This window comes from Pseudopodoces humilis, chromosome 20 (genome assembly GCF_049639895.1).
Source record: "Pseudopodoces humilis isolate 2021_Gansu_Grassland_sample_001 chromosome 20, ASM4963989v1, whole genome shotgun sequence".
Lineage (NCBI taxonomy): Eukaryota > Metazoa > Chordata > Aves > Passeriformes > Paridae > Pseudopodoces > Pseudopodoces humilis.
Window position 1 is genome coordinate 2,899,152 of NC_142219.1, and position 23,161 is coordinate 2,922,312.

The 23,161-nt window shown below is 43.0% G+C and overlaps 1 protein-coding gene across 4 annotated transcripts in view; it reads right to left on the reverse strand.

Annotated features, from left to right (window-relative positions):
- KDM2B (lysine demethylase 2B) overlaps positions 1–20,097 on the reverse strand; it is a 106,445-nt gene extending 86,348 nt beyond the window's left edge. For 2 of the 4 annotated variants that reach the window (XM_005524268.3, XM_088064892.1), the window contains exons 1-4: positions 19,958–20,093; positions 18,636–18,780; positions 15,412–15,490; positions 11,405–11,451 (exon numbers count right to left, since the gene is read on the reverse strand). In XM_005524268.3, coding sequence (XP_005524325.1) covers positions 11,405–11,451; positions 15,412–15,490; positions 18,636–18,780; positions 19,958–20,008 — 322 coding nt within the window. In that variant the 5' untranslated portion in view covers positions 20,009–20,093. Of the gene's footprint in view, positions 1–11,404; positions 11,452–15,411; positions 15,491–18,635; positions 18,781–18,959; positions 19,051–19,957 lie in introns of all 4 variants that reach the window. The other 2 variants (XM_088064893.1, XM_088064895.1) reach the window with 2 other exon arrangements.
- Between the last annotated feature and the right edge of the window lie 3,064 nt (positions 20,098–23,161).

The following is a 23,161-nucleotide window of genomic DNA, read 5'->3' on the forward strand; positions in this document are numbered from 1 at the left end:
GGGCACAGAAGAACAAAGGGAAAGGAGCCCGGACTCGCACAAGGCTCTCCCCAGACCTCCCAGCCAACACCTTCCCCAGGAAACGCGAATCCCAGGGCATCCCCTGTGCGGGGCTCTCTCAGCCTTCCCCCCCGCTCCTCGGCTGTGGCTCCGGGGCCGGTGCGGCAGTGCAGGAGCCCTCTCACAGCATCTCCTCCTCACCGAGGGGTAAAACTGCTGTTCCTGACACGAACCTTCCCCTCCGGGCCCTCTGCAGCTCCAGCATTTCCTAGAGAAGTGGAGAGTTGTGATAACCCGCGGGAGGAGCTGTTTGCACACAACAAAAGGTGTGCAGAGCATGGCCAGGAACAGCCTGTGGAACCTCTTCAGCCGTCATCAGCGGGGCTCAGGCAAATCGTGTGCTTTAGTGGCATTAGATGGAATTAATCAGTATCCTTACACCTACCCAAGCCTTAATTTTTCGTGATTCTTAGAAGCTTCAGACAGTGAAAAATATTCCTTATACGAAGAAGCATTTTACTTCTGATTTTTTATATAGTATCCCAATGCATTAACCTCTAGTGTAAGCATACTCCAGGTGGCTGAAAACACGGAGCACACAAATAACAATTATAGAAAGAAAAATAATACAGGGTCCAAGAAAAGTGGGACAGTGAAGATCTTATGTCTTCTTTATCTAACAATTTTATTTTAAGACGATTAATTATTTCCTAAAATGTCTCAACATAAAATATCTCTAACAGTAACAATAAAATTGTAAAAATTATAACCTTTCTGCCCTATGAAACCTCATCATCAGCCCATAAAAAGGAAAACTTGATTTCCCTCCTACTTTGCAATTAGGAAATGGAAGAAGACCTCCAACTACACTCACATTACCAATCAACATGTGCACTATACCAGCAACCCTGCAGCTCCCTTCTGGCCTAAAAGGGTATTTTAAGATGGCAAAGGGCTGGCAACAGCCCCACACATCTTGTACCTACACTTACGAGAACATCTGAAAAAATACATAGCTGTGATTATATCAAACCTCCAAAACATGCTGGTATTAATATATATATTTTAGGTAAAGACACTACACTTGAAGGTAATTTTGAACTGAGGTATATTGTGACACTAAAGCATCATAACTACCATAAAATATTTAGGATTTTGGGTGGCATCACTCCAAAATAAGACAGCTCATTTCTAGTCTGGATGAGCTAAAGCAGAGGATTCTTATTGCAGAAACATAGTGTGACTATGGGGAGTTTTTCTAAAACAGCTGTTCTGCTTGATTTTCCCACATGGACAATTTATCTTTAAATCCACCTGTAGACAAAGGCTTTGAGACACCTGTGACCACGCCAACACATCACTTCAATTTCACTTTCATGTACTGACATCATGGAAATACATTCTCTTGAGAGGTTATACTTTTGTTGTAACGTTCATTCAAAGCAGATTTATTGCTGTTTATATCTGGACTTGAACATGACTGTTTTTAGCAAAACTGTCCCAGTTTAACTAAGATTTTTTTTTAAAGAGTTTGTCTGTGTTAGGCAAAGGACAAACTTAAAGAGAGCTCAAACAGGAAGTTCAGCTCTAAAAATAGAACTGGTTCTACTTCCAAAATGGCAAGTCAGTGGATGTGCTAAACATAGGCAAGTGACTGTTATAATATTTCATTTTTACTTCTAGGAGACAAAAAAAAAAACACCAAACATAATGAGAGAGCATCAAATGCCTTGTATTGTTTATTTTATTACACAGGAACCCTAATCATGGCTCAAAGCTCACTCACCTGGCACTTCTGATGCACAGAGCACAATGGAAACTTATGACAGAGGTGGAACACTACATCCATCACAGCTTAGCCCAGCACTGGTTAGTGCTGAGAGCTAAACAAGCACCAGAAAAAAACAAAAACCTAAAAATTAATGTATATCTATTCCTCCACCTTTCTGCAAGGGAGAAAGACAGTGTGAGTTTTCTGCCAGTTCAACTTCCTGAACCACCTCACTACGAGAAAGAGGAAAGCCTGTGCCAGCACACAGGAGGGGATGGAAAGTAATGCCAGAATTGAGGAGAGAAGGAAGAGAATGAGCAGGATGCCAATTTAGAGTTGCTTAATTGGTATAGCAAAAAAAGCAAATTGTTGGATGCAACAGGGAGCACAAGGAACAGAGCCACTTCCCCTTGCCACATAACAGGCAGCAGCAGCAAAACAAGAGGCCAGTTTGGATGACAAAGAGATGGTCTGGCACCAGAGCCTGGTACTGGTGTTAGAGGGAGAAGTTTCTATTTCTAGTCTATCATGAATACTGGGTAAGTTTTAACCTCTGTCTGCCCTAGGTCCTGGTTTCATGATACAAGCTGTTCACCAATACTCAAGAAACTGATGAGGCTTAAATAATTTTTTAAAGCAGGGTCAGCTGCCTGTGCTTCCCAGCACAGTTCCACAAACATCAGGGGAAGGATGTGCAGCCAGCACCGGCGCTGTGGGAAATACCACAGTGACACCAACCACAGCCCCAGCTCCCTTCTGGTATTGCAGACTGCAGCTTTTCTTCTTAAACAATGAGCTGTTTAAGAGGCACAAAACCAGTGAGTGTTAAATGAAGCAACATCCTCTGAAAGTCTGCACTACAACACTTTAATAGACAGAGATTCCCACTTTATTCATGCACTGCTCCACCTTAACACTGGTGGATGCCAAAGTCCCAAAGGGTTCCTTCGGAGCTGCTACAAACCACTTTAATTGTCAACAAATTAGAGCCCTCAGACTGTAGGAAAATCACTAATGGAACCTTCACTTGAAAAAAAATCCATTCAGAAACTTTGCTGTCTAGTTACTAATTTTAATTCTGCCCAGGAGAGAACACAGTGCAGCTCCACATCTTTTTTTCCTAACCCTGAGCAAACATGTTGAAGGTCAGAAATCACATTAGGCTGTCTGATTGACATATGGGACTGCTAGTGTCCCACAAAGAAGGGATAGTCTCCCTGGGAAACCACAGAAACCTCACCTGTCAAGTCCTACTGGTCCTGTTTACAGCAAAGTGTGTTGGTCTCTCACTATTGGTTCACGCTTGGAAAGTTTCCTAAGAGTACTTGCTCGAGTCTGGAAGGATTGATCTGTACTTTCTCACAAACTTCTATGGAATTAGGGAGTAAAACAAGTTTTGTACAGTACAGCAGCCTCCTCAAGGAAAGAAGGATACAGAGAAAACAGGAGAGGTCGCTCAAGGGAAAAGAAAGAAAAAAGTACAAAGACAAAAGGATGAGCCAATAAGCTTCCAGTGCTGTACTTTGGAAAGAGAAACCTGCTAGACAGAATTGGAATCAATCATTTCAATGAAATACCGATTTTATTTTATTTTATTTTATTTTATTTTATTTTATTTTATTTTATTGATGTTTCCTTTTTGCAGTACTCAGATTCAAAAAAATGCAGCAGCTAGGAGTCTGTCCAGCTCATACCAACAGTACTTATAAACCCTTTTGTTGACAGACCATCTGAGCTTACAGGCAGTGGAAAATTATCATTTTCAGTGATAGTATTTATTTGCTGATTTTAGGCCTGACTTAGCACATTTCCCAGTTTAGAGCATGAAGTATGTTGACAGGCCCAACAGCATGACTGCGAGCAATTTGGAATTTCACTTTAAAAACAAAGCATTTTTTTTAAATAGTGAGTTTTTAAAACTCTCTTCGGTCTCAAAACAACATGGTAGAGGAAACAATTTATTTTTATGGACTGGATCTCAAACACATGTTTCTGAATAACATGTGAGACAAATCAGTGGAGCCCTGAAGAAAGCTGCTTTACATTTTTTTCACCATTTCTCCTCTTGGAAATTTTGTAGGCAGGTACGTAACCCAGCTCCCTGAAAACACAGGGTTTGGGTTTGTAGCCTCAGATCAATGGGAGTAGCAGTGACATGTAATTATTTTACAGTCACTTGTGAGGAATATCCAAGTTCAGCTTTCTCCTGCAGGGAGCCATCCTTATCTCCTGCTTCAAGGTCCTCTTGGGTCCCCTGCTCCTCTCAGCTGTCAGAGACATGTAGGTCTCCTGTGGATCTGAGCCCCTTGATGAACTCAGGGTGTGACCTGCAGGGTCCAGAGACTGAGGTACCTTCAGTCAGAATTCTCACAGCCTAAGGAAAACATTCACAAGTTGGTATAAAACTACACAGACATTAGCCTTCCAAACTATGGATGTTTCTTTAATTCATTTTTCTTACTATTCCAACAGTCCCACTTACATGAAAAGAAAAAAAGCAGAACCCAGAGAGCAGGCCAGGCACAGATCACACAGTAGGGCGCAAAAACCCCGTGAGAAATAAGAGGAGAAATCTTACAATGAATGGAAATATTTCATCTGAGTACCTCCCCTCCCATGAGATCAGTGATGACTCCTCTCCCCTAGAACAGCCTGGTCCAGTGTGTTTTGAAAAATGTATTATTTGAGCCCCAGGAGCAGAGCACAGACCTCGCTGCTTCCTCCTTGTCCCTCCACACAAGACTCCTGGAGACACAGCAGTTAATGACTCCTGACTCAGCTCTTCTGCTCTTCCCAATGTGGCATTCCCATTCACAGGACAAATCCCCACACCAGGGGAGAACCATACATCTTAATCAAGACTTAGATGCAAGTCTGGGGGCAGACTTTTGCACTTCCTTTGAGCAGCCAGTTTAATTTTGGGAAGTGCTCCTTACAACAGAGCCTCTCTAATGAGCCTCTCTCCTAACTCCTCTCAGTCTCCAATTTCACAACTTCCTTGAAACAAATGGAGCGTTGCTCTATAGAAAAAGCAACACTGGGTCCCTATTCAGCAGAAATGATGGAAAGTTTTCTGAGCTGCAGTGTGTGGCTGCTTTGTCCTTCTTTTGTATCTACACAGCTAATTTTCTTTCACAGGATGGAGAACTGTACATTGATTAAGACAAAATTTCCCCTACTTGCCCGCAGACCACACTACGAGCCTCTCGACTTGCTTTGTAGTTGGATGTGAATTCAACCATGATACAATTTTCAGAACAGATCAATTTGAGAGGAGCAGCAAACACACGGGAGGAATGAACCAAAAAATCACTAGGAAGCAGCTACTCAGGGACACTTCTCTGATTTGCTTTCAGCTTTTTTGAGTAGCTGCTAACAAAAAGCTGAACATTTGCACAGCCAGCTCAGGGACCATTGTGCAGACACACCTCAAGAAATGTATGCTAATGGAAAAGGAGCGTTTTACAGGGTATCTGCCCTCCCTCCTGCCTTTACCCACCTGACCTGCTGTCACCACCAGCACCACAATTTTCTCTTCCATGGAAACACTGCTTATGATTCTTGATTCAGTACTGAATGAAATTTATACATGTGTATGTGTATACATCTATAAATGTGTGTACAGTTTTTAATAGATATATAAAACATTTTATAGAGCCAGAATTACCTACAATGTTTATATCTCTTTCTATTCCTTTTTCAATATCACCTGCTTCCAGAAACATGGATTAGGGGGGTTCTTGTCTCTCTGTGAAGTACCTGGCATGCATATTCCCATTTTAGCTGGAATTCCTGGGGACTACAGCAGTGTATGTATTTAAGAGAACAAAAATGGCTGGATGAAAGATGCAGAGCCTCACATAGCTTATGGCTGTTAGGTACATTTGATGGGCAGTAATCCTTTCTGTCCCAACTGAATTTAAATTATTTACATCAGCCTGCTGCCATTAACTAGTTAGGGAACTTGTTCCTCCCCACCACAATTCCTGCACAAAGAGACCATGGCTTACTACATTCACTACATCATTTACAGTTTACAGGAAAACTAGAAACTGAGATTGCCAAAATTCTGATTTTAGTGGATCATTTCACTTTTCAACCTGGTTCCCATGTGGGAAAACAAGGCCACATTTTTACACCACTATACTTCAGAATTTCATTCAATGAGGAAAATGTTGCTGTACCAAACTTCACAAACCTTGCTTAGGACTCTCCCCTGTGGGAAAAAAACCCAATTAAACAGCCAGGGAAATACTCCTTTACAGGTCTGATTTCACCCACTGATGTTAATGAAAGCTCAGATCCTCATTTCAGTGTACTATGATGCACTTAGTGAATAAACCATGAGCAGATGTGTAACAACACACAGCATCTCCTCCAGAATTTGCCAGCAGCGCAAGGGAAACCTGACCTGCACTTGTAGTGCCACCCCCCACTACTTATAGGACTTTTCCCTTGAAAACGTCAGGGATTTAATGATGTCATTTATTCTATTATCTTGCTCTACTGACACCACAATTATAAACTCATAGTTGAGGCAGAGACCTTCACACATATTTCTTTAAACAGTCAATTTGTAACTGAAATTTTTGGCTCAGCTCCTGTTCTTTTGGTGTTTCTAATGAGAAGGCAAATCCCAGCAATAATCAAGTATTTCTTCAGCTACTCCCACCAAAGAAAGCAACAGGATATGTAGATCCTTGGTTTTCCTTTCACCCTTTGTCTTGAGATCAAAGCCCGCTGCCAGGTCTTTAGGGATTTGACAGAATCACAGGAATTAAATATTGAAATGATTTATTAGGTCCCATCTTGTGCATCATCTCCTTGGGCAGATGAAGATTGGTCTTTGCAACAGTTACTGGAGCTTGTTTATGATTGCTCTTTACTGCCATACCTCAATGCACAAACTATATCACAATTAAAAGCTTTGCTGCTTTCAACTTTTCTTGGATTCTTTATACAAGATGAAAACACCAAAGTCTTTCAATGCAGTTTGTGAACACAGCAACCAAACATTTCCTATGCTTATGAGCACCAGGGCCCAGTCCAGTCTACAGCATCAGATTTTAATTGCAAACTGTATGACTGATGACACATCCTCTGCTGCTCCTACACTTATTTTTTTTTTTTTAATTCTATAAATAAACCCATAGTGAGTCAGTTAAATAAAATCAATCAGTGAGTTGATGTCAGTTGTTAGACCACCCCATGAATAGTCTAAGTCCTGTACTTGCACTGTTCCCACTGATACAATGCCTGGCTGGGCACGGTGAATTCCATAGGACAATGCTGCTGATCCTACAGAAGTGACCGCTGTGGTCACAACTTTAACCTCTTCAGCCCAGAGATCACAATAACCCAAAGTCTTTTTTCTTTCCTACAATGCTCAGCATGTTTGAAATCTCCCCTTTTGCCACTTGCTGGGATTGCAAGCTCCATTTTGGGGGTGCATAACAAATACCTACCCTGGCACAAAAAGCTACACCAGCCCAGAGAGGGAGGAGGTGATGCATATCACAGACCCAGCACCACTTTCATTAATTTAGTTTTTATTTACTGTATTTAGGTGCAAGTGTAAAAGCTGGGATTTAATAGCCTTAGACTGTGGGCCTGTGGTGAGCAAACTGAAAATAGGTCAGCTAAAAATTAGAAATAAAAGCAAATACATCCAGACTGGCCACTACTGTTTAGAGAGAGACACTGTGCTTGTGCAGGGCCTGCACACCTACCCAGGGAGACAAAGGCAATGCAGAGTCACAGAAAAACAGACACTCCTCTAAATTCAACAAGTGGTGACCCAAGAAAACCTCTAAAAAAATCTCAGTAAAAAGAAGTAATCAGAGAAAGAGCAAGGAGCTCAGAGTGATAGACTGAGGCACACATCTATGAGCACTTCCTCTTTCTCTCTCCCTTACATGGTTCACAGCTCCCAAAAGTATCCAGGGCTGCCAGCTTCAGATTGTGTGATGTCCATGAAGGATAATATAAAGACAAAATTCAAACAAATGACAAAATGGAATGCTTTGGTTTTCTAACATCAAAGACTAAAACAAATGACTGCATTCAGTCCTTGAATTCAGGAGTGGCAAAGGCTGGAGAGGGTAAACAGTGACCAGGGAAGCCCTGGCTTTCAGCAATTTGCTGAGCAAGGCAGCCGCCTTTCCCCTTGCTCAGCCCCAGGCAAGTGATTCCCCTTGTTCTGCAGAGTATCTGGCATAAAACTCTCATGCAGGTACTTATGTACTGAATTGAGCTGACAATCTGGGAAAACACACTTTTGCTTTTCTGCCCACCTATTATAGGCACCAAAGTTTTTGTGCAGATGTGGCAGATGTTTAAGGACACTCTAAGAGAGCAAATGACCCTCAATCAAATTTTAAATCAGCTTATGAAGAGATGACGGTGACGTTCTCCCCTTCAGAATTAGCAATCAAATCTACCTAATGCAATGAAATTACAAAGCTTAAAAGTTATTAAATTACAACACAGCTTTATATCTTTCAAGAGTTGTCTCAAGTTCCTGAGCAGGCCACGAATTCCTTTCCACTTCTCCATTTGTAGTCTTGGCTCACAGCCATTTCAGAGATGAGACATTTCCAACTGCTGAAATTAATCCATCAGGTCAGGTTTTACAGAGCACCCAGGATATGGTTCATATGGAGGTGGGAGTCTGGTTATAGCTATGGATGGGTCTGTAAAGTAAAGCTACTGTAGGGCAGAGTGTTTCATGCACACACATTACACATGGATGCACAATCAGGCATCTGTGTCAGAAACAGGAGGTCATGAATATCACCAAACTAAATTACAGCCGGTTGCTGCATTTTTTAAGCTAGGAAAACAGAAAAATCCATCCAGCAATAGCAGTGTTTCTTTGGAAGTCTGACAAAAGGCTAAAAAATAGACACCTAAGCTCAAGTAAACACAAGCAACAATAGAAAAACCCATCTCTTTAAAATTCTCCTTATTATTGCCACAGACCAGTGGTTTCAAAGGGAGATTTAAAAGCTTGTTGTTATTTCCTTCTGACTTCTAGGTACTCCCCTGTGAGGATGGTACAACAGTCATGTTAGAAATAGAAAGTAATATTTCAGAAGAGTTTGTGACCAAAGGTTTCTTAACTTCCCATGGTATTTATGTGCTTTGGAAAAATCCACCACCATGTCCTTAAAGGGTTCTGTAACAAATGTGCTTCCTCTGATTCAAAGAAGAAAAGAGAACAAATTTAGTTTGCTGGTTTAGAAAGCACCAGCAAACTATGATGATGAGCACTTAAAAACCCAACAAGTTTACACACCAAAATATTGAACACAATATTTTTCAGACTGTGTTCTCTCTCTATTGACTCCCACACACAATCAGGTGCAGAGAGTTATGCTCAATGCATTTCACATTCACCAAACATCCTTCCCTCCCCAGGTTCAGCAAGGATTGAATAAGTTTTGAAAATACCATGCATTGGGAATGCAAACTTTGAGGTTCAGGAAAATCTGAGGGATCTGCTAAAAAAATGCAGGGACAATGACATAGTAACATCTCCAGTGACAGGAGATGTTAATAAAGCAAGATTTTCTATGTCCTTAATTTGAACATTAGATAGTGAGTGTAGCACATGTAACCTAAACCTAGAAAAAAATATGAGCAAAGATATGCTACAGGAAGATGCTCACTAGTGTTTCCAGAAATAATGAGTAGATAATTTTAAAATTTGGCATGGAGACAGGAATTCCCCCATGTGCTGTCAGTGTCAATGTGGCTGTTCCACCCAGCACAAATTCCACAGCGAGAAAAACGATTTGCCACAAGAACTGTGATTTTTCGGGTGCAACTTACAGTCTGTTTAATTTCCCAAATATTTTAGATCTTTTGAATCCAAGTTTCTACCTGTGATGCCAAAAGTCATCAACTGTATTATAAAAAGGGCAAGTGACAATGCTCTGGACCACATTATGGGCTCAGCACAATGACTCCAAAGGGAGTTTGCCCAAACATGATATAAAAGGACCATGATGTGATATCTGGCCAAGAGCAGGTACAGGGATTGCTGATCCAGCTGTGAGCAGGCACGCTCTTACATTAAACTTCATGTCAAAGTTAATTGCAAATGTTATTTCTGCTCCATTGTTTCATAAATGCAATTTTATTTATAAATATCCTCCTGCTTTGCTGGCCATGTACACAGGAATCTCCACCCCCTAACACTTCAAAGGACATCAATCTTGAGGAAATGCAACTCCCACACTTTGACTGTTATACAGGAAAAACACTGTTGTTATGCAACACTACACTGTTCCAAAACACCTCAAATGTCAGAGCCTCAGCTCCAACAGCCTCAAGAGACAGAAATGGCACAAGTTCAGAAAACTGCAACAGGGTCCAGATAATTGCAGGGTTTATGCACAAGGCTTCTCCACAGCAAAAAGGCTTTTTTCTGTACTTGCAAATGTACACATGCAGGTAGTTAGGAAATCCGAAAAATTTAGGAGTTTATTTTCTAATTTAATGCAGATTGACCACCAAATAGTGCTTCCCACACTACTTCCCAAACATTTTCTACCAGATATTTGGGGCTTTTTTCCTGAACTTATAAACGGTCATAAATTAAGCAACATTGCTGAGTTGTTTGCGAAGGAAGGTTATCAGAGATAACCCCTCTCTCACTGATAACCCCAAGTGAGCAGAAATGAGGCACAAGTTCCTCTCCTTTGTTTTTCTTAGCTACATCTTTTCCAGACTTGATATTCCTATTGACTATAAAACTCAAAGAGTAATTTTTAAAACAACTGTTCTTTCAGAATGCAGCATTTGAGCTAATTTTAAAGATCAACTGCTGCCACAAGACAGGTAAATAAACCCAGTAAATTCTAACTAGCAGGAATGCAGTTAAAAATCTCCAAGAAGGACTGCAGTCAACACATCCAACATCCAGCTTGTTCCACAGCAACGACTTCATGGAGTGCAGGATCACATTCAGTAACAATTTCAAATAACAATAAATAACACACCCATCTGCAGTAAAAACAGATTTCAAAGGAACATTCAATATAATCTCCTACCCAAAATGTAGCTTCTCTTAGAGTTAAAAAGCATTTATTTTGCAAAGATTGCTAGGAAACATTTGATGACAGTCACCACTTCTCTGGTTTGTGTCTCATCAAAAGCCAGGCAGTTTGCAAGGCTTTGTGCTCAGCCTCTCTTCACAACCTTCCCTCAAAGCACCGACCTGGCCTGACACTGATAAATACTGTGGGGAGAACACAGGCAAAAGGTGATACAGCTCCAGTCACACCTTTTACAAACAGATGCTCTACAACAGATTAAAAAAAAAAAAAAAAGGAACTCAATCAATAAAACTGCTGCTTTCCAGGATCACAAAAGTGTTTGCAGGACACCTGTTAAGAGCAAAAGCATTCCCTCCCTTCCAAATGGCCAATTATCCAGCATGAGATCGGAGTCCGGTCAGCACAACTACTAATTAGGGTTCTCCCAGCCTTTTTAATTTACAAATTGCTCCTCCATGCCTTCTCCCAGATTCTGAGAGTTATCACAAATGTCGACAAACACAACTGGACAAGTATTTAAAAGCAATTCTGTTCTGTATAGAGTTAATCCAGTGCATTCAAAATAACTCACCCACTAATAGCTTCACATCTCTGACGGTGAAATCCGGGTCAGGCATTCTGTAATTAGCAAAGAAAGCAATGTTAAATACTGTCAAGATAAGTATGGGTACACTCTCGTTACCATAATAAAGAAGAAATAAATGTATAGTGCTCTTTGTCCATAGTGCAGGAGGTGGAATCAAGCAAGGCCTCTCTGAAGTGTGGACAGTGCAAGTTTTAATGACACACATGACATCTTTGCATTGGCAAGTGTACAACAGTTTCTCTAGCCACAATAAAAGAGGTGTCTTTTCGAGGACTTTTTATCAGCACCAGAGTGGGAGAAAAGGGAAGGGATTGGGAGTGATTTCAATAAAATCCCAAATCTTTATAGCTTGTTAAGCAACTCATGGTGTTTGCGACTTGTGGTGCCTCATGTCTGTTCCTCAAAGTGAGCATTATCACACTTGCCAAACTGAGGCACAGAGCAGTAAAACAACCTGCTCAAAGCCACATCATCACAGGCTGGAATCATGGCTTGGAAATAAATTATATTTTAAAAAATAAATAAAATTAAAACCCCTTTGTTTTAATGACTGTTCCAAAGATCCTCATCTGGCAGAAGACATCCAGGCTGTATTTGGTGGGTTGGGAAATTGTACAGTTCAATTTGGGCTAATTCAGAGCTAAATTAAATGGTAGCATAATTGGTTCAGGGATGTTGATGCATTTACAGGATCATTTCTAACACAAGCAATGTTTTAGGGTGTAATGTAATTAGAGAGTAGCCTGCTCCTGCAAGCCAGCGAGTTCTACATGTCAGGGAGAGAGTAAAATTCTGCAGCATAGAAACCGGATGGAAAAAGAAAACAAAAAAAGTAGTGAGGTTTTAAGGGTGATTGACTTCATTTTACTGACAATATTTCACACTTCACGTTGCACAAAGGCTGACTAAGGAATTGTAATGAAAAACAGCCCAGTGGGACTTGCCAGCTCAGTGCTCTTCCCCTCTTGTACTGCCCTAGGTTGAAGATAAACAATTTTCTTCTGGACTTTTGACATTATTTAGTTGAAAATTAGAACAATCCAGCCTATGGGCAAAGGTGCAGAACAATAGTTTTTACTATTAGGAAAACATTGAAAGGTAAAGTTAGAAACAGTATTTACTGGCATGCACATATCTTAAGAACTATTTGCCAAATTCTCCTTGTCCACTTTCTTTTACCCTTATCACCTTCCTCTGGTGGGATGTAGAGACTGGACAGTATCTTTTGTTAGTTCTCTGCCAACCCTCACATCTTTGCATTTGGCTGTGAGGGCCTCACAGCTTTGGAATTCACTCCCTGTCTGGAATGAAACAGCCTGAATCTACTGACCTTCAGGGTTCATTCAGAGCTCATCTTTTTTTTCCAAGCACTAGAAAGTCAGAAGTAGGGGAAACAGGAACCATTTGTGGGTAAAAAGAACATGCCAGGCTTGTCTGCAAATGACACATCTTGCTTATATTTGCTATCAGAAATGTCCAACAATTGGCAATCTTTTTCATATGTGTGTAAATCAAAATAAAAATCAACCACAAAGATGGAGAACAACCTTAGCCCAGATGGATATGAGCAATTCTGTTCTTTCTGAGAGCTTCAGCAGCAGTCAAAAATAAACATTACTGAAACTTGAATACAATCTTTTTAAACAAATAAATATGTTTAGCTCTTTGGAGAGTACACCTGGCAGATTCTTGGGGTTTTTTTTCTATGCAGTCTAAGGATGTGTGATACATCAAAAGAAGAATTGCACTAAGTGAAAAAAAATCAGTCCTAGGAACAGCAAGTTTCAAGAACTCATTTTGTAGCTGGGTAGTCTAGGGAGGTCCAGCTTTAATCCCAACCCATTCTGTTGCCACAGATGGCTGTACTTCTTCAGCTCCAGCCCCAGCAGCATTACTGCCACACTCCCTCTTACAAAATTAGGGCTAGTTTGCTACAAAACTATGATAGCAAAAAAAAAAAAAAACAAACCAACAAAACCAACTGTTTTCTTAAATGTCATTTGCTTTTCTGTTTATAAATCCAGAATAGCAACAATGCAAGAACTGCAGAGAAATGTTTCTCCCTTGATGTTATACAACTTTCAGACAAATGCATCTTGTGTAAAACCACCATGAATGCTTCTAAAGATTTCAAATATCATAAAAGGTGGTGAAGGAAAGTACAGTAGGGTGACTTAACTCCAAAATATGACTGACTACATTGAAGATGTTCAGCAGTCTGTAATAAACAAATTGTGTTGCTACTTTCCTCAGCCAGAAGAGAAATGCAAACACCTCAGTCTGCACTGGGTGCATTTTAGCAAATGTTTAAAGATTTGCTGGAGAACCTATTCAAATCCTAATGAGGATGAGCTCTGGCCAGCACAAGTATCTGATTAACCACAAAACAATGCAAGATGACTGCTGTTCAGATAAGAGATAACACCTCTGCAAAGAGCATTCTCTCCCTGAGTTACAATCCTGGAAACAGTCCTCCAAGAAAAACAGCTTCTCCTCTTCTAAGAGATCACAGGGGGCCTTTCCTGCTTTCAGATGTACAAGTAGCAGTGCATGATGGTCAGAAGTACAGAGGAAAGCCATTTTCAGTTTCATTGTAAGGATTTTTCCTCATTCCTCTCATTTCTTGCCATTTCAGAGTACCTCCAAGCACAGTAACCAAACTGTTCAGCTCTGTACATCTGCCAGGCACAGACATACAGGCTGACTGCTCAGCACAAGCAGAAGTGGAAGCTTGGATATTCAAAACATCAGAAGTCAAAAAATCATCTTATATGACATATTTTGTAGACCACTGAATCTCAAAAGTCACCCTACATATATCTGGATCACCCAATCCACTGCATGATGAGGATCACAGCCACCTGTGATCCTGTGGTGTAGCCTAGGTATGTTTGTGTCTGCAGGATGAGCTCTCATTTCCACACTTCTTCGCTCTGGAGCTAAACTGGTACCATTGGCACATCAGGAGCTGAAACATCTTCCCAATTTTCTTCTTGAACTGAGGGGGATTTGCCCCTTAGGAGCAGCAGTTTAAAACCGACGCATACAGAGAGAGCCTACTGAGCACTTCTTGTTCAGAGTTCAACATACAGATCTATTTTACTATGTCACCAGAAGCATCACAGCAGCTCCTGTTTGCTCTTCTAGTAAAAGGACACGTGGTTGTCAAATACCCCAAACTCTGCTTCATCTATTTCTCTCTTTAAATTATACTGAGGTGGCTTGATTCCTTTTAATTAATAATTGGGACTCATTGGTCCCCTAAACTGGGAGGTGTTCCACAGCTGGAAACTGAGGTGCAACTGAGCAAAGTAATGATGCTTTCAAAAAAAATATTTTTCTTTCTTTTAGCAATAGTCAGTTACATGATCCTAATTTCCAAAAGTATCAACATTCATCTAAATTATGGATTAAATACTGATAATGTTAATGTTTTAATACTTCTCTTTTAGACACTGTCATTTTCACAAAGTTGCAGGATTCTCTTATTAAAATACCAAATCCTTTATATTGGATATTAACAAAATGCAACCTCAAAAAGGCTCCAGTAATCCCATATTTAACTAGACATTATTAAGTATTTACAAAGCTATAACATTCTGAAGAGATATAATTATAATGGAAAACGACAGGCATCATTAGAATTCCACCTGCAATGAAAGAAATAATTGAGAAGTCAAAAATTGAAGGGAGTTTATTCTGTCATTACAGCATGGATTGGGTGCAAAAACCTTTGGATTTCATTCCTAACTTTCACTGCTGACTTATTTTTGACTGTGTAGTACCATGCTGTATGCACTTAACTTTTATAGACTTCATTATCTGCTTGTTTATAAGTGGAAAATAATCATTCCTCCTCTCAAGGCTGCTGACAGTCTTACTAATTGCAATCCATTTTCAGATCATCAAAAGAAGTATCAGATACAAGTAGAAAGCATAATGGTTATTTTATAAAAGCATTTATTAATCACCAAAATTTAGTTGTAACTTACTTAATTCCCAGTCCATCCTTATTTCTGAAGATGAGGGGAACTCTGAGAGCTTCTCTTTGCACATACTCAAAAGTAAAATCTGTGAAAATGAATAAGAATAACATCCAAAAGCAATTACAATGGTGTTGGCACCTCACGTTACATTTTCTCAGACTCTCCCCATTTCCCTTTTCTCACCAAAGAACTCCCTATCACCTAAAGAGAAATAGAAAGAGAATGCATATTTTAGATCCAAACCGGAAACCCAATGACAGACAATGCTCTCCCAGCTGCTCCCTATTTTTCCTGTTCACTGATGCACATAAAATAGAAGCCAGTCAGTTTGTCAATTAAGGTCTGTGTTGAAACACCCAGGCTGTAATGAAATACCAAATTAACAGTTAAAAGATAATACTGACCAATTACTGCAAATCAGTCTGGTATTTTTTTGGCAAATGTGTAGTTTAAAATGTATGTGTAAGTTTAGATATTCTAAGTTACACATTTCTACTTAGATAAATACATGTTTTCTTGTGAGCATTATCTGGTTCTAGCAGAGAGCCCTGATTCTATGAACACATCATTCTTTTTATGTGGGGCTTACTGTTGGTTTCATCAGAACAATTTTCCTTTGATTAATCAGCAATGTAACTCCAGGAGCTGATAGTCAGATTTTATACAGTTCCTGGCACTTAGGAAGTCTGTGAAAAATGAATTGCAGGGACTCACAGTATAATACACAATCAAAGTGAAAATTAAACATAAATTTGTCATGTTAACACTGGCCAGCATTACCTTGTTGCTCCTCTCTGAGGATTACACAGGACTGGCCTTTCCTGGGGATTTCTCTATGCACGGTCTGACACAATAGCAGTGATTTGGGGATTAGAGAGGAAGTTACAAGGCAGCGATTTGGGTGAGCCATGGCTACAAAACCCCTTGCTCAGTTTGGAGCCTTCTGACACAGAGAGCAGAGGAATTCCTGCAGCAGCCATGGACTGTTTCTGTGGCTCTGCTATTCCCCCCTTTTTACAGGAAAAAATGACTTATAAAGCGTCCATACACTGCCTTGAAATGGAAACTGCTTGGTTGTTCAGCACTACAAAATGCCCTGCACTGCCAAACCCAGCGCACACTCCCTGCAGTTTATTCAGGTACACACGAGCAGTTTAACTCCAAGATTCATCCAGCTGTCCACACTTCCTGGGCCAGCACAAGCGCCTCAGCCTGAGCTTCTATTCCTGATGTTTCTCTGCTCTAAAACCCACGCTGAAATAAGAGGGACCCAGAGGCCAAACTCCCATGCCTGCGCATGTACTGCCCTCTATTTATACAGCTTTCTCTTGGCTGTTTTCAGTTAGTAATTATGACAAGTAGGGATATAATGTTCCTACTTAAGAGTTACCAAATCAGAGCACTGTAATTATCCATTTACAGAAACATTAAAACTACAGAAACTTTATTGCCACTAGTCTCAAAGTAAGTGTAATGAACACTCCATTTAACTAAGGTTACCAAGTAAATATTTCTGTGCTAAAGAAGTCACCCTTCCCCGTAGGCATCCCCATTAAAGCTATTGCATTTTGGTAAGCAAATAAATAAACCATAGAGACTTTTTACAGACACTGGTCTGAGTGAGAAAGTCAACAAACACCAGGAGTAATATTGGTGGAAGAAGCAGAGGCAGCTATGTAGCCTTGCAGACTAGAGAACAAGTAGCTATGACAAACTGCATTCAAGCCAAAAATCACACCACTGCAAGATGAGTTATCATTAAAAATAAAAACAAAGGCATGGGGAAGGAAAAAAAAAATTGCTCAACTGATTCCATGTGTTCATATAAATTGTTTTATTCTTACATACTACTGTCATTGTTTTGCCCAGATTCAATTCAACTCTAAGGTTTAAAGAGAAAAAAAGTAAACCAATAGTAAAAATAAACCCAGAGCAAATAGCAATGCAGATCCTTTCTTCCTAATGCCCCAACAAAGCATTTAAATCCCTTGTGGGGTTGAACAAAGCCGACACAGACCACAACAAAATAACAAAAGACACTCATTTATTTTCAAGTTCCCTAGAAAGAAGAGAGCTGCCCAAAGATTTTTGAGCTGCCAAGCCAGGGAAGATGTGGGTTGTACTATCCTTAGCATGGAGCAGTGGCAACCACTGGAGTGTTTGGAAGCTGAGGGTAGAATGTAATCACTTTCTGGAAATTTAATTAACATTTTCCAGCTAAAAAATAGTTGTTTGTGTTTTGTTTGGAGGAAGAGGGGTCAGGGTTGAGCTTATCTCCTGAACAAATACCTTCCTAACTAAGATGGTTATTTAATTTCTCCACCACATCAACTTTTCTAAAAGGAGCTTAAAATGCTCATGCAAAACTAAGCCTAGGGGAGAAAAGGAAATTTTCTAAACTCGATTAGTGGCTACACACAGTTAGAGCAATTTCAGGAGGATTACAGCCAAAACTTCTCTTTCCTGAAAAAGCCATCCTAAACAGGCGCTCTCAGTCAGGCCGAGTTTTGGTGATAGCCATCTGGGATTAGGGATCCGTGTCCAGAGCACAGCGGTAAATAAAGGTGACCTGCAACCCCCTCCCGGCCCGTCTGATTCCCGGGCAAACCTCTCCCGTTTCCCTTCCTGCCAGGCAGCGTGCGGCAGAGCTGGGCTGTCTGGCTCTGCTTAGCGCTCCGGAATTCGAGTCACCTAAGCAAAGCAAGTAACTTTGGGGAGGGGAGCACTGTAATTTAATATATGATAGACACACAAAGAAGTTATTGACTTTAAAGTCTCCGACCCTGGCGAACAGGCTCATCAATCGCACCCTTTCGCAAAAGGGGTCCTGGATTCAAGAGGGGGTGGAGGGGGAGCAGGAATCACTTCTGGCTAAGTGGGGGCTGGGGTTTCGGCCTCTCCCGTGTCAGGACCTGACCAGAGCGGTGTGGGTCACGGTGGCGGGGCACGGCTGGAGGAGCGCCGGGTGCTGCCATGGATCACCGCGCTCATCCCAGCACTGCGCCGGGGCAAAAGCCGCCCTCTGCGCGCCGGGGGGACGGGCCGGGGCAGCCCCCCGGGGCGGGACGGGCCGCAGGGCCCCACCAGCAGCCGCCCCCCGGCTCCCCTCGGGCCGGCGGCGTCACCGGATCCCCGGGCAGGGGTACGGGCGCGAAATCCGAAGCCGGAGCGGAGCCGCACGTGGAGGCGGCGGCGAGCGCGGCCGGACAGCCCCGGGCCGGCAGTGTTACCTTTGCCGTCCATGGCATGCACGAAATCCCCGTGGTACATTTTACTCTTTAATTTCTCTTCCAAATTGAAACTCCTGATGCTGACGATTTCCTCCACGTCCGAGAGGTCCTCGTTCTCATCGTACCTCCTTCGGCCGATGCAGCGCTAGAAAAGAGACAAAAACCAAAATAAAACACATTGTCCGGAAAAGAAAAAAATCGAGGAAAGCACATGGATCGTGCACAACGGTTTGATAAACACATTCTGGGGGAAATAAATAAGATGGCAAGGCACAAACTGAACAAAACCTGAACCCAAACAAGCTCCAATCCCGCTCCATGCACCTTTTCCATCCCGTGACACGGAACTCGGCAGGAAAAACAGGTGCTTGGCTTCACGAAAACTCAAACTTGGGCTGCTGAGCAGGGGCTGGCGCTGGAAGGCGAGCGGGGGACACGTAACTCGCCAATTCACAAGCTACAGCACCGATGCGTTTTGCAATCCCGTAAAAACCCGTGGACGGCGGCGGTCAACGCTCGTTAACTACCGGATCATTATTTTTTATTACTATTATTATTATTATTATTGTTGTTGTTATTATTATTACTATTACTATTATTATTATTTATTATTGTACGTGAGCACGAGCTAATTCCCCGGGGAAGGGAAGGGGGGCGAATCTTCGCATCTGATGCCCAGCATCAAGGTTTCGGTATTTACATAATCCGAGTGTTTCCATAGTCACACCGGAAGCGGCGATTTAAAAACCAGATCGCTTTATGTAACGCCGCGATGGATGCGCAGCCCCCGCGCGCTCCCCCCGCCGCCCCGCACGCTCGACAGCGCCGAAAGCGCGGGGGTCCGCGGCCGAGGGGCAGCAACGAGTTCAAGGCGGGGGGATGTAGGCTAGGCCCGGCGGAGGCCGGTGCCGCTGCCCTGGGGAAGCTGCGGCGGCCGCGGAGACGGGGCTGGAGGCGGCGGGGACCGGCCGCGCACAAGGTAGGTCCCCGGAGGAGCGGGGCGAGCCCGGTGCACCGGTTGCCGCCCGTGGCTCTGCCCCTCTCCCGGCATCTCTCGCCCTGCGAACCCGCCCCGCAGCCCCGCGGACACGCGCGGTGGATCAGCGCAAACCCGCACGCACCGGAAAAAATAATGATCCATGATCGTCCCACCCTGCCCGTCCCTCGGTTCCATTCCGCCCCTTCCCCGCTGCCTCAGCCGCGCTCTTGCAAACTAAGTCGCTCCGCTGCCTACGTCCCACATGCATTTCTCCCTTTGCAAACAATTAAGCAAAATCAATTAAAAGGCACGAATAGGAAAGAGACCGAAGCCAGCTACACACCAATCTTCTTCCAGAGTCTTTCTTTGCCTCCATTTTTTTGGAGAGTTTCATCACTTATTTGTCAACAGTTCCTGTCCTGCATATTTGGCCCAAATGGGGAGGAGGCAAAACAAAAGCCATCCAGGGCTCGCTAAAGTTTTGCAATTTTGCACCAGGACTTTTTTTCTGGGGGGGGGGGAGAAAGGGGGAGGGAAGGGGAGGGGGGCGGCGGCGATGCCTTTTGCAAAGTCCTAAGGAACCATGTTCAGGCGCTGCGTGCGGAGCGGGGCGCAGGCGTCGCAGTGCCCGGAACGTAAACAGCGGCGGGGCCGGGGGGGTGGCGGGGGGGCGGACCGGGGACACGGCGCGGGACCGGCGCTGGGCTGGCCGGGGCGGGCGGGGTTGATGTCCGGGGGCACGGCATAGGACCGGCGCTGGGCTGGCCGGGATGGGGGGAACGCCCGGGGGACCGAGGCGGTACCGGTGCCGGGCCGGCCGGGATTGGGGGGCTGGGTGGGATACCGGGGCGGTACCGGCGCTGTGCTGGTCGGGATGGGAGGGTTCGCCGGGGTACCGGGGCGGTACCGGCGCTGGGCTGGCAGGGATGGGGGGCTGGGTGGGATACCGGAGCGGTACCGGCGCTCTGCTGGCCGGGGTACCGGGGCGGTACCGGCGCTGTGCTGGCCGCCGGCCCCGCCGTGCTGTGTTCGGTCACGAGTGCGCGGCACGCAGGCGCTGAGCGGCAGCGGGGGGACGAGGACGGGGCCCCACAAAGGCGCGGACGGTCCCTGGGTTGATACCGCAGCCCCCGGGATGTGCCCGAAGAGTTGAGCGGTTCTGCTCAACCGGGGGAATTTGAACTCCGCGAGTGTGCCCGACCCCAACGGCGTAAAGCCGGGGTAAAGAGTGGAGAATTAATGCAGCAAACACTTGAAAATAATCTTATAATACACGGACTTGGGGTTAATTTTTGGTGGTGGCTTCGCTCCGTGCCTCTGCCACAAGCGTGGTGCAGCTCGGCGCGGAACGCGCACCCCGGCTGGTGCCGGCACCGCTCCCGGCACTGCACCCACGTGTCTTGTGAGAACCGGTCATAAAATCTAGAATGTATTGTAAATGGTGTTAAACAGGTGTTAAATAAACCAAAATTGCCTTTTCAATATGCATGTACAACAGGTAGTTAGAAATCGCATGAAAAAGTAGGTAAAAAATGCTATAAAGTAGTTGTTGATGCCAAAAAATCTGCAGGATGGAGATCCTGCAGTTCCTAAAACTATCGGCGGGTCTCATTTCTACAACACCCCCTAACATCTATTCTAAATTGATGCTGAGCAATACTGGGACCATCTGATTGCAATAGCAGGGTCAGAGTGCAGGTTTTGAACAGCCCCCAGGTTCCACAGCGTGGCTCCTCTCTGAAGTGACATCCTTTACTTCCCCTCCACACCTCCCAAGAAAGGGAACATCAAAGGATACCCAAACCCAGGGTCGGGGCTGATGGCTTTGGCAGTGCTCCTCTGGTTTGCTTTTTGCAATCAGTTAAGCATCCTAGGTATTATATGAAATATATTAAGTGTTGATGCAAAATTTAAAACATATTAAAATTCAACTTTGCAGGCCTTGCCGTTGATCTCTTTTAATGATCCATGACACGTGGATAAAGGCAGGAGAGGACGGAGTTCTAACAGGATTTAAGGCAGCGAGCTTCTCCTTATGATTCTGCCAAGAACTGTTTGCAGAATCTTGAAAAATCATGTAATCTTTCTCTAACATCTCCCTATTTGCAGATGATTGAACTTTATTATGGTATGGAAGTGTTTTATAGGCTATATATTGAAGTGTGGATTCCAGATGTCTGTTGGAGCAAGTGCATTATTAATCCATAATCCTGAGGAGATATATACATATCTTGACCTTTCAGCCAAGATTACTCAATCTTAAAATTAAATACATGTGTACATCTGTAGGATTGAGGTCAGAATACAAGATAAATGGATGTTACTAGAGAATCATCAGACAAAAAACACATCATCCATCCATACTGCAAAAGTCTACCAAAAGAGACAGAAGAGAGACATAAAAGAAAATCAACTCATTTTTCTAAATATTTTTTTTTGGACATGGACAATCTGAGACTCTTGGTGTATCAAGCAAACCCACCAATGACTGTATCCATCACATACACCTGGAAACACCAGAACACATTATGGAAGTGTGGAAGTAAATGTTTCAGAAACAACACAGTTTCTATCTATAGATCTCCAAAAATAGAAAACACTTTTTAAACCTTGTTTTAGGCCAGAAATTATACCTATTCCAATACAGTTCATTGTACCATAGAAATAGTCTATGTGTCAATAAAAAAAGCCTATCCCAGACTCAAAAGAACTGGGGAAAAAAGGGGAGGGGGAATGTGTAGGTTGTGGATGATGAGAATATACATATCCACAGCTGCATTAGGCAGGATAAAACCACTTAGAAGCAATATTAAATTCTCATGCTTAGTGCTGGCTGATGAGGGTTGGGGTTTCCCCTCTGAGCAGATCATGGCACAGTTTTCCAACAGTGCCCAGAGCTGGGCCCCATCAGGCGGTGCTTGGATGGGACAGCCCAGGGCTGACACAAGGCTGGCCTTCTTCACAGTCAAAAATACGGGAAAAACACCTCAACTTTGTGAAACAATGTCAAAACCACAGTATCAACTGTGGAAAAGGAGTGGTGGTTATTGGGAAAGAGGCTGTGCTGAACTCTTTGAAAAAAACCACTAAAACATTTTTTTGCTAGATATAAATGTAGCTTAAATTATTTAAGATCTAATCATGCCAAGGCGCTGGATCCTGACCTCGTTAGCTTAGAGCAGGGAGCTGTCATTTAATTAATGTTGTACTGTGGGGCTCATGCTGAAAGCAGAGCTGAAGTGCTGTGCTGGGGAAGGCTCTAAGAAGACATGGGATCATTTCACCCCACTGAGCTTTATAACTGTTACTTCCCATTGCACAGAATGGACTGGACTAATCTTAAAACATTTTTTGAAAATACTGTTTATCCTGTGAGATCTACCATTCTATACTTTCTTTACCTTGGGATGGGATGGAAGATGAGATATTTAAGTATTTCACTGTTTTATGAAGGAAGCAGACATTTTTCTTGACATGGCAGATCAAAAGCTTTCCTCTGCAGAAATTCCATCAACTAAATGTTAAGCTCTACTTCAGATGTTTCCCT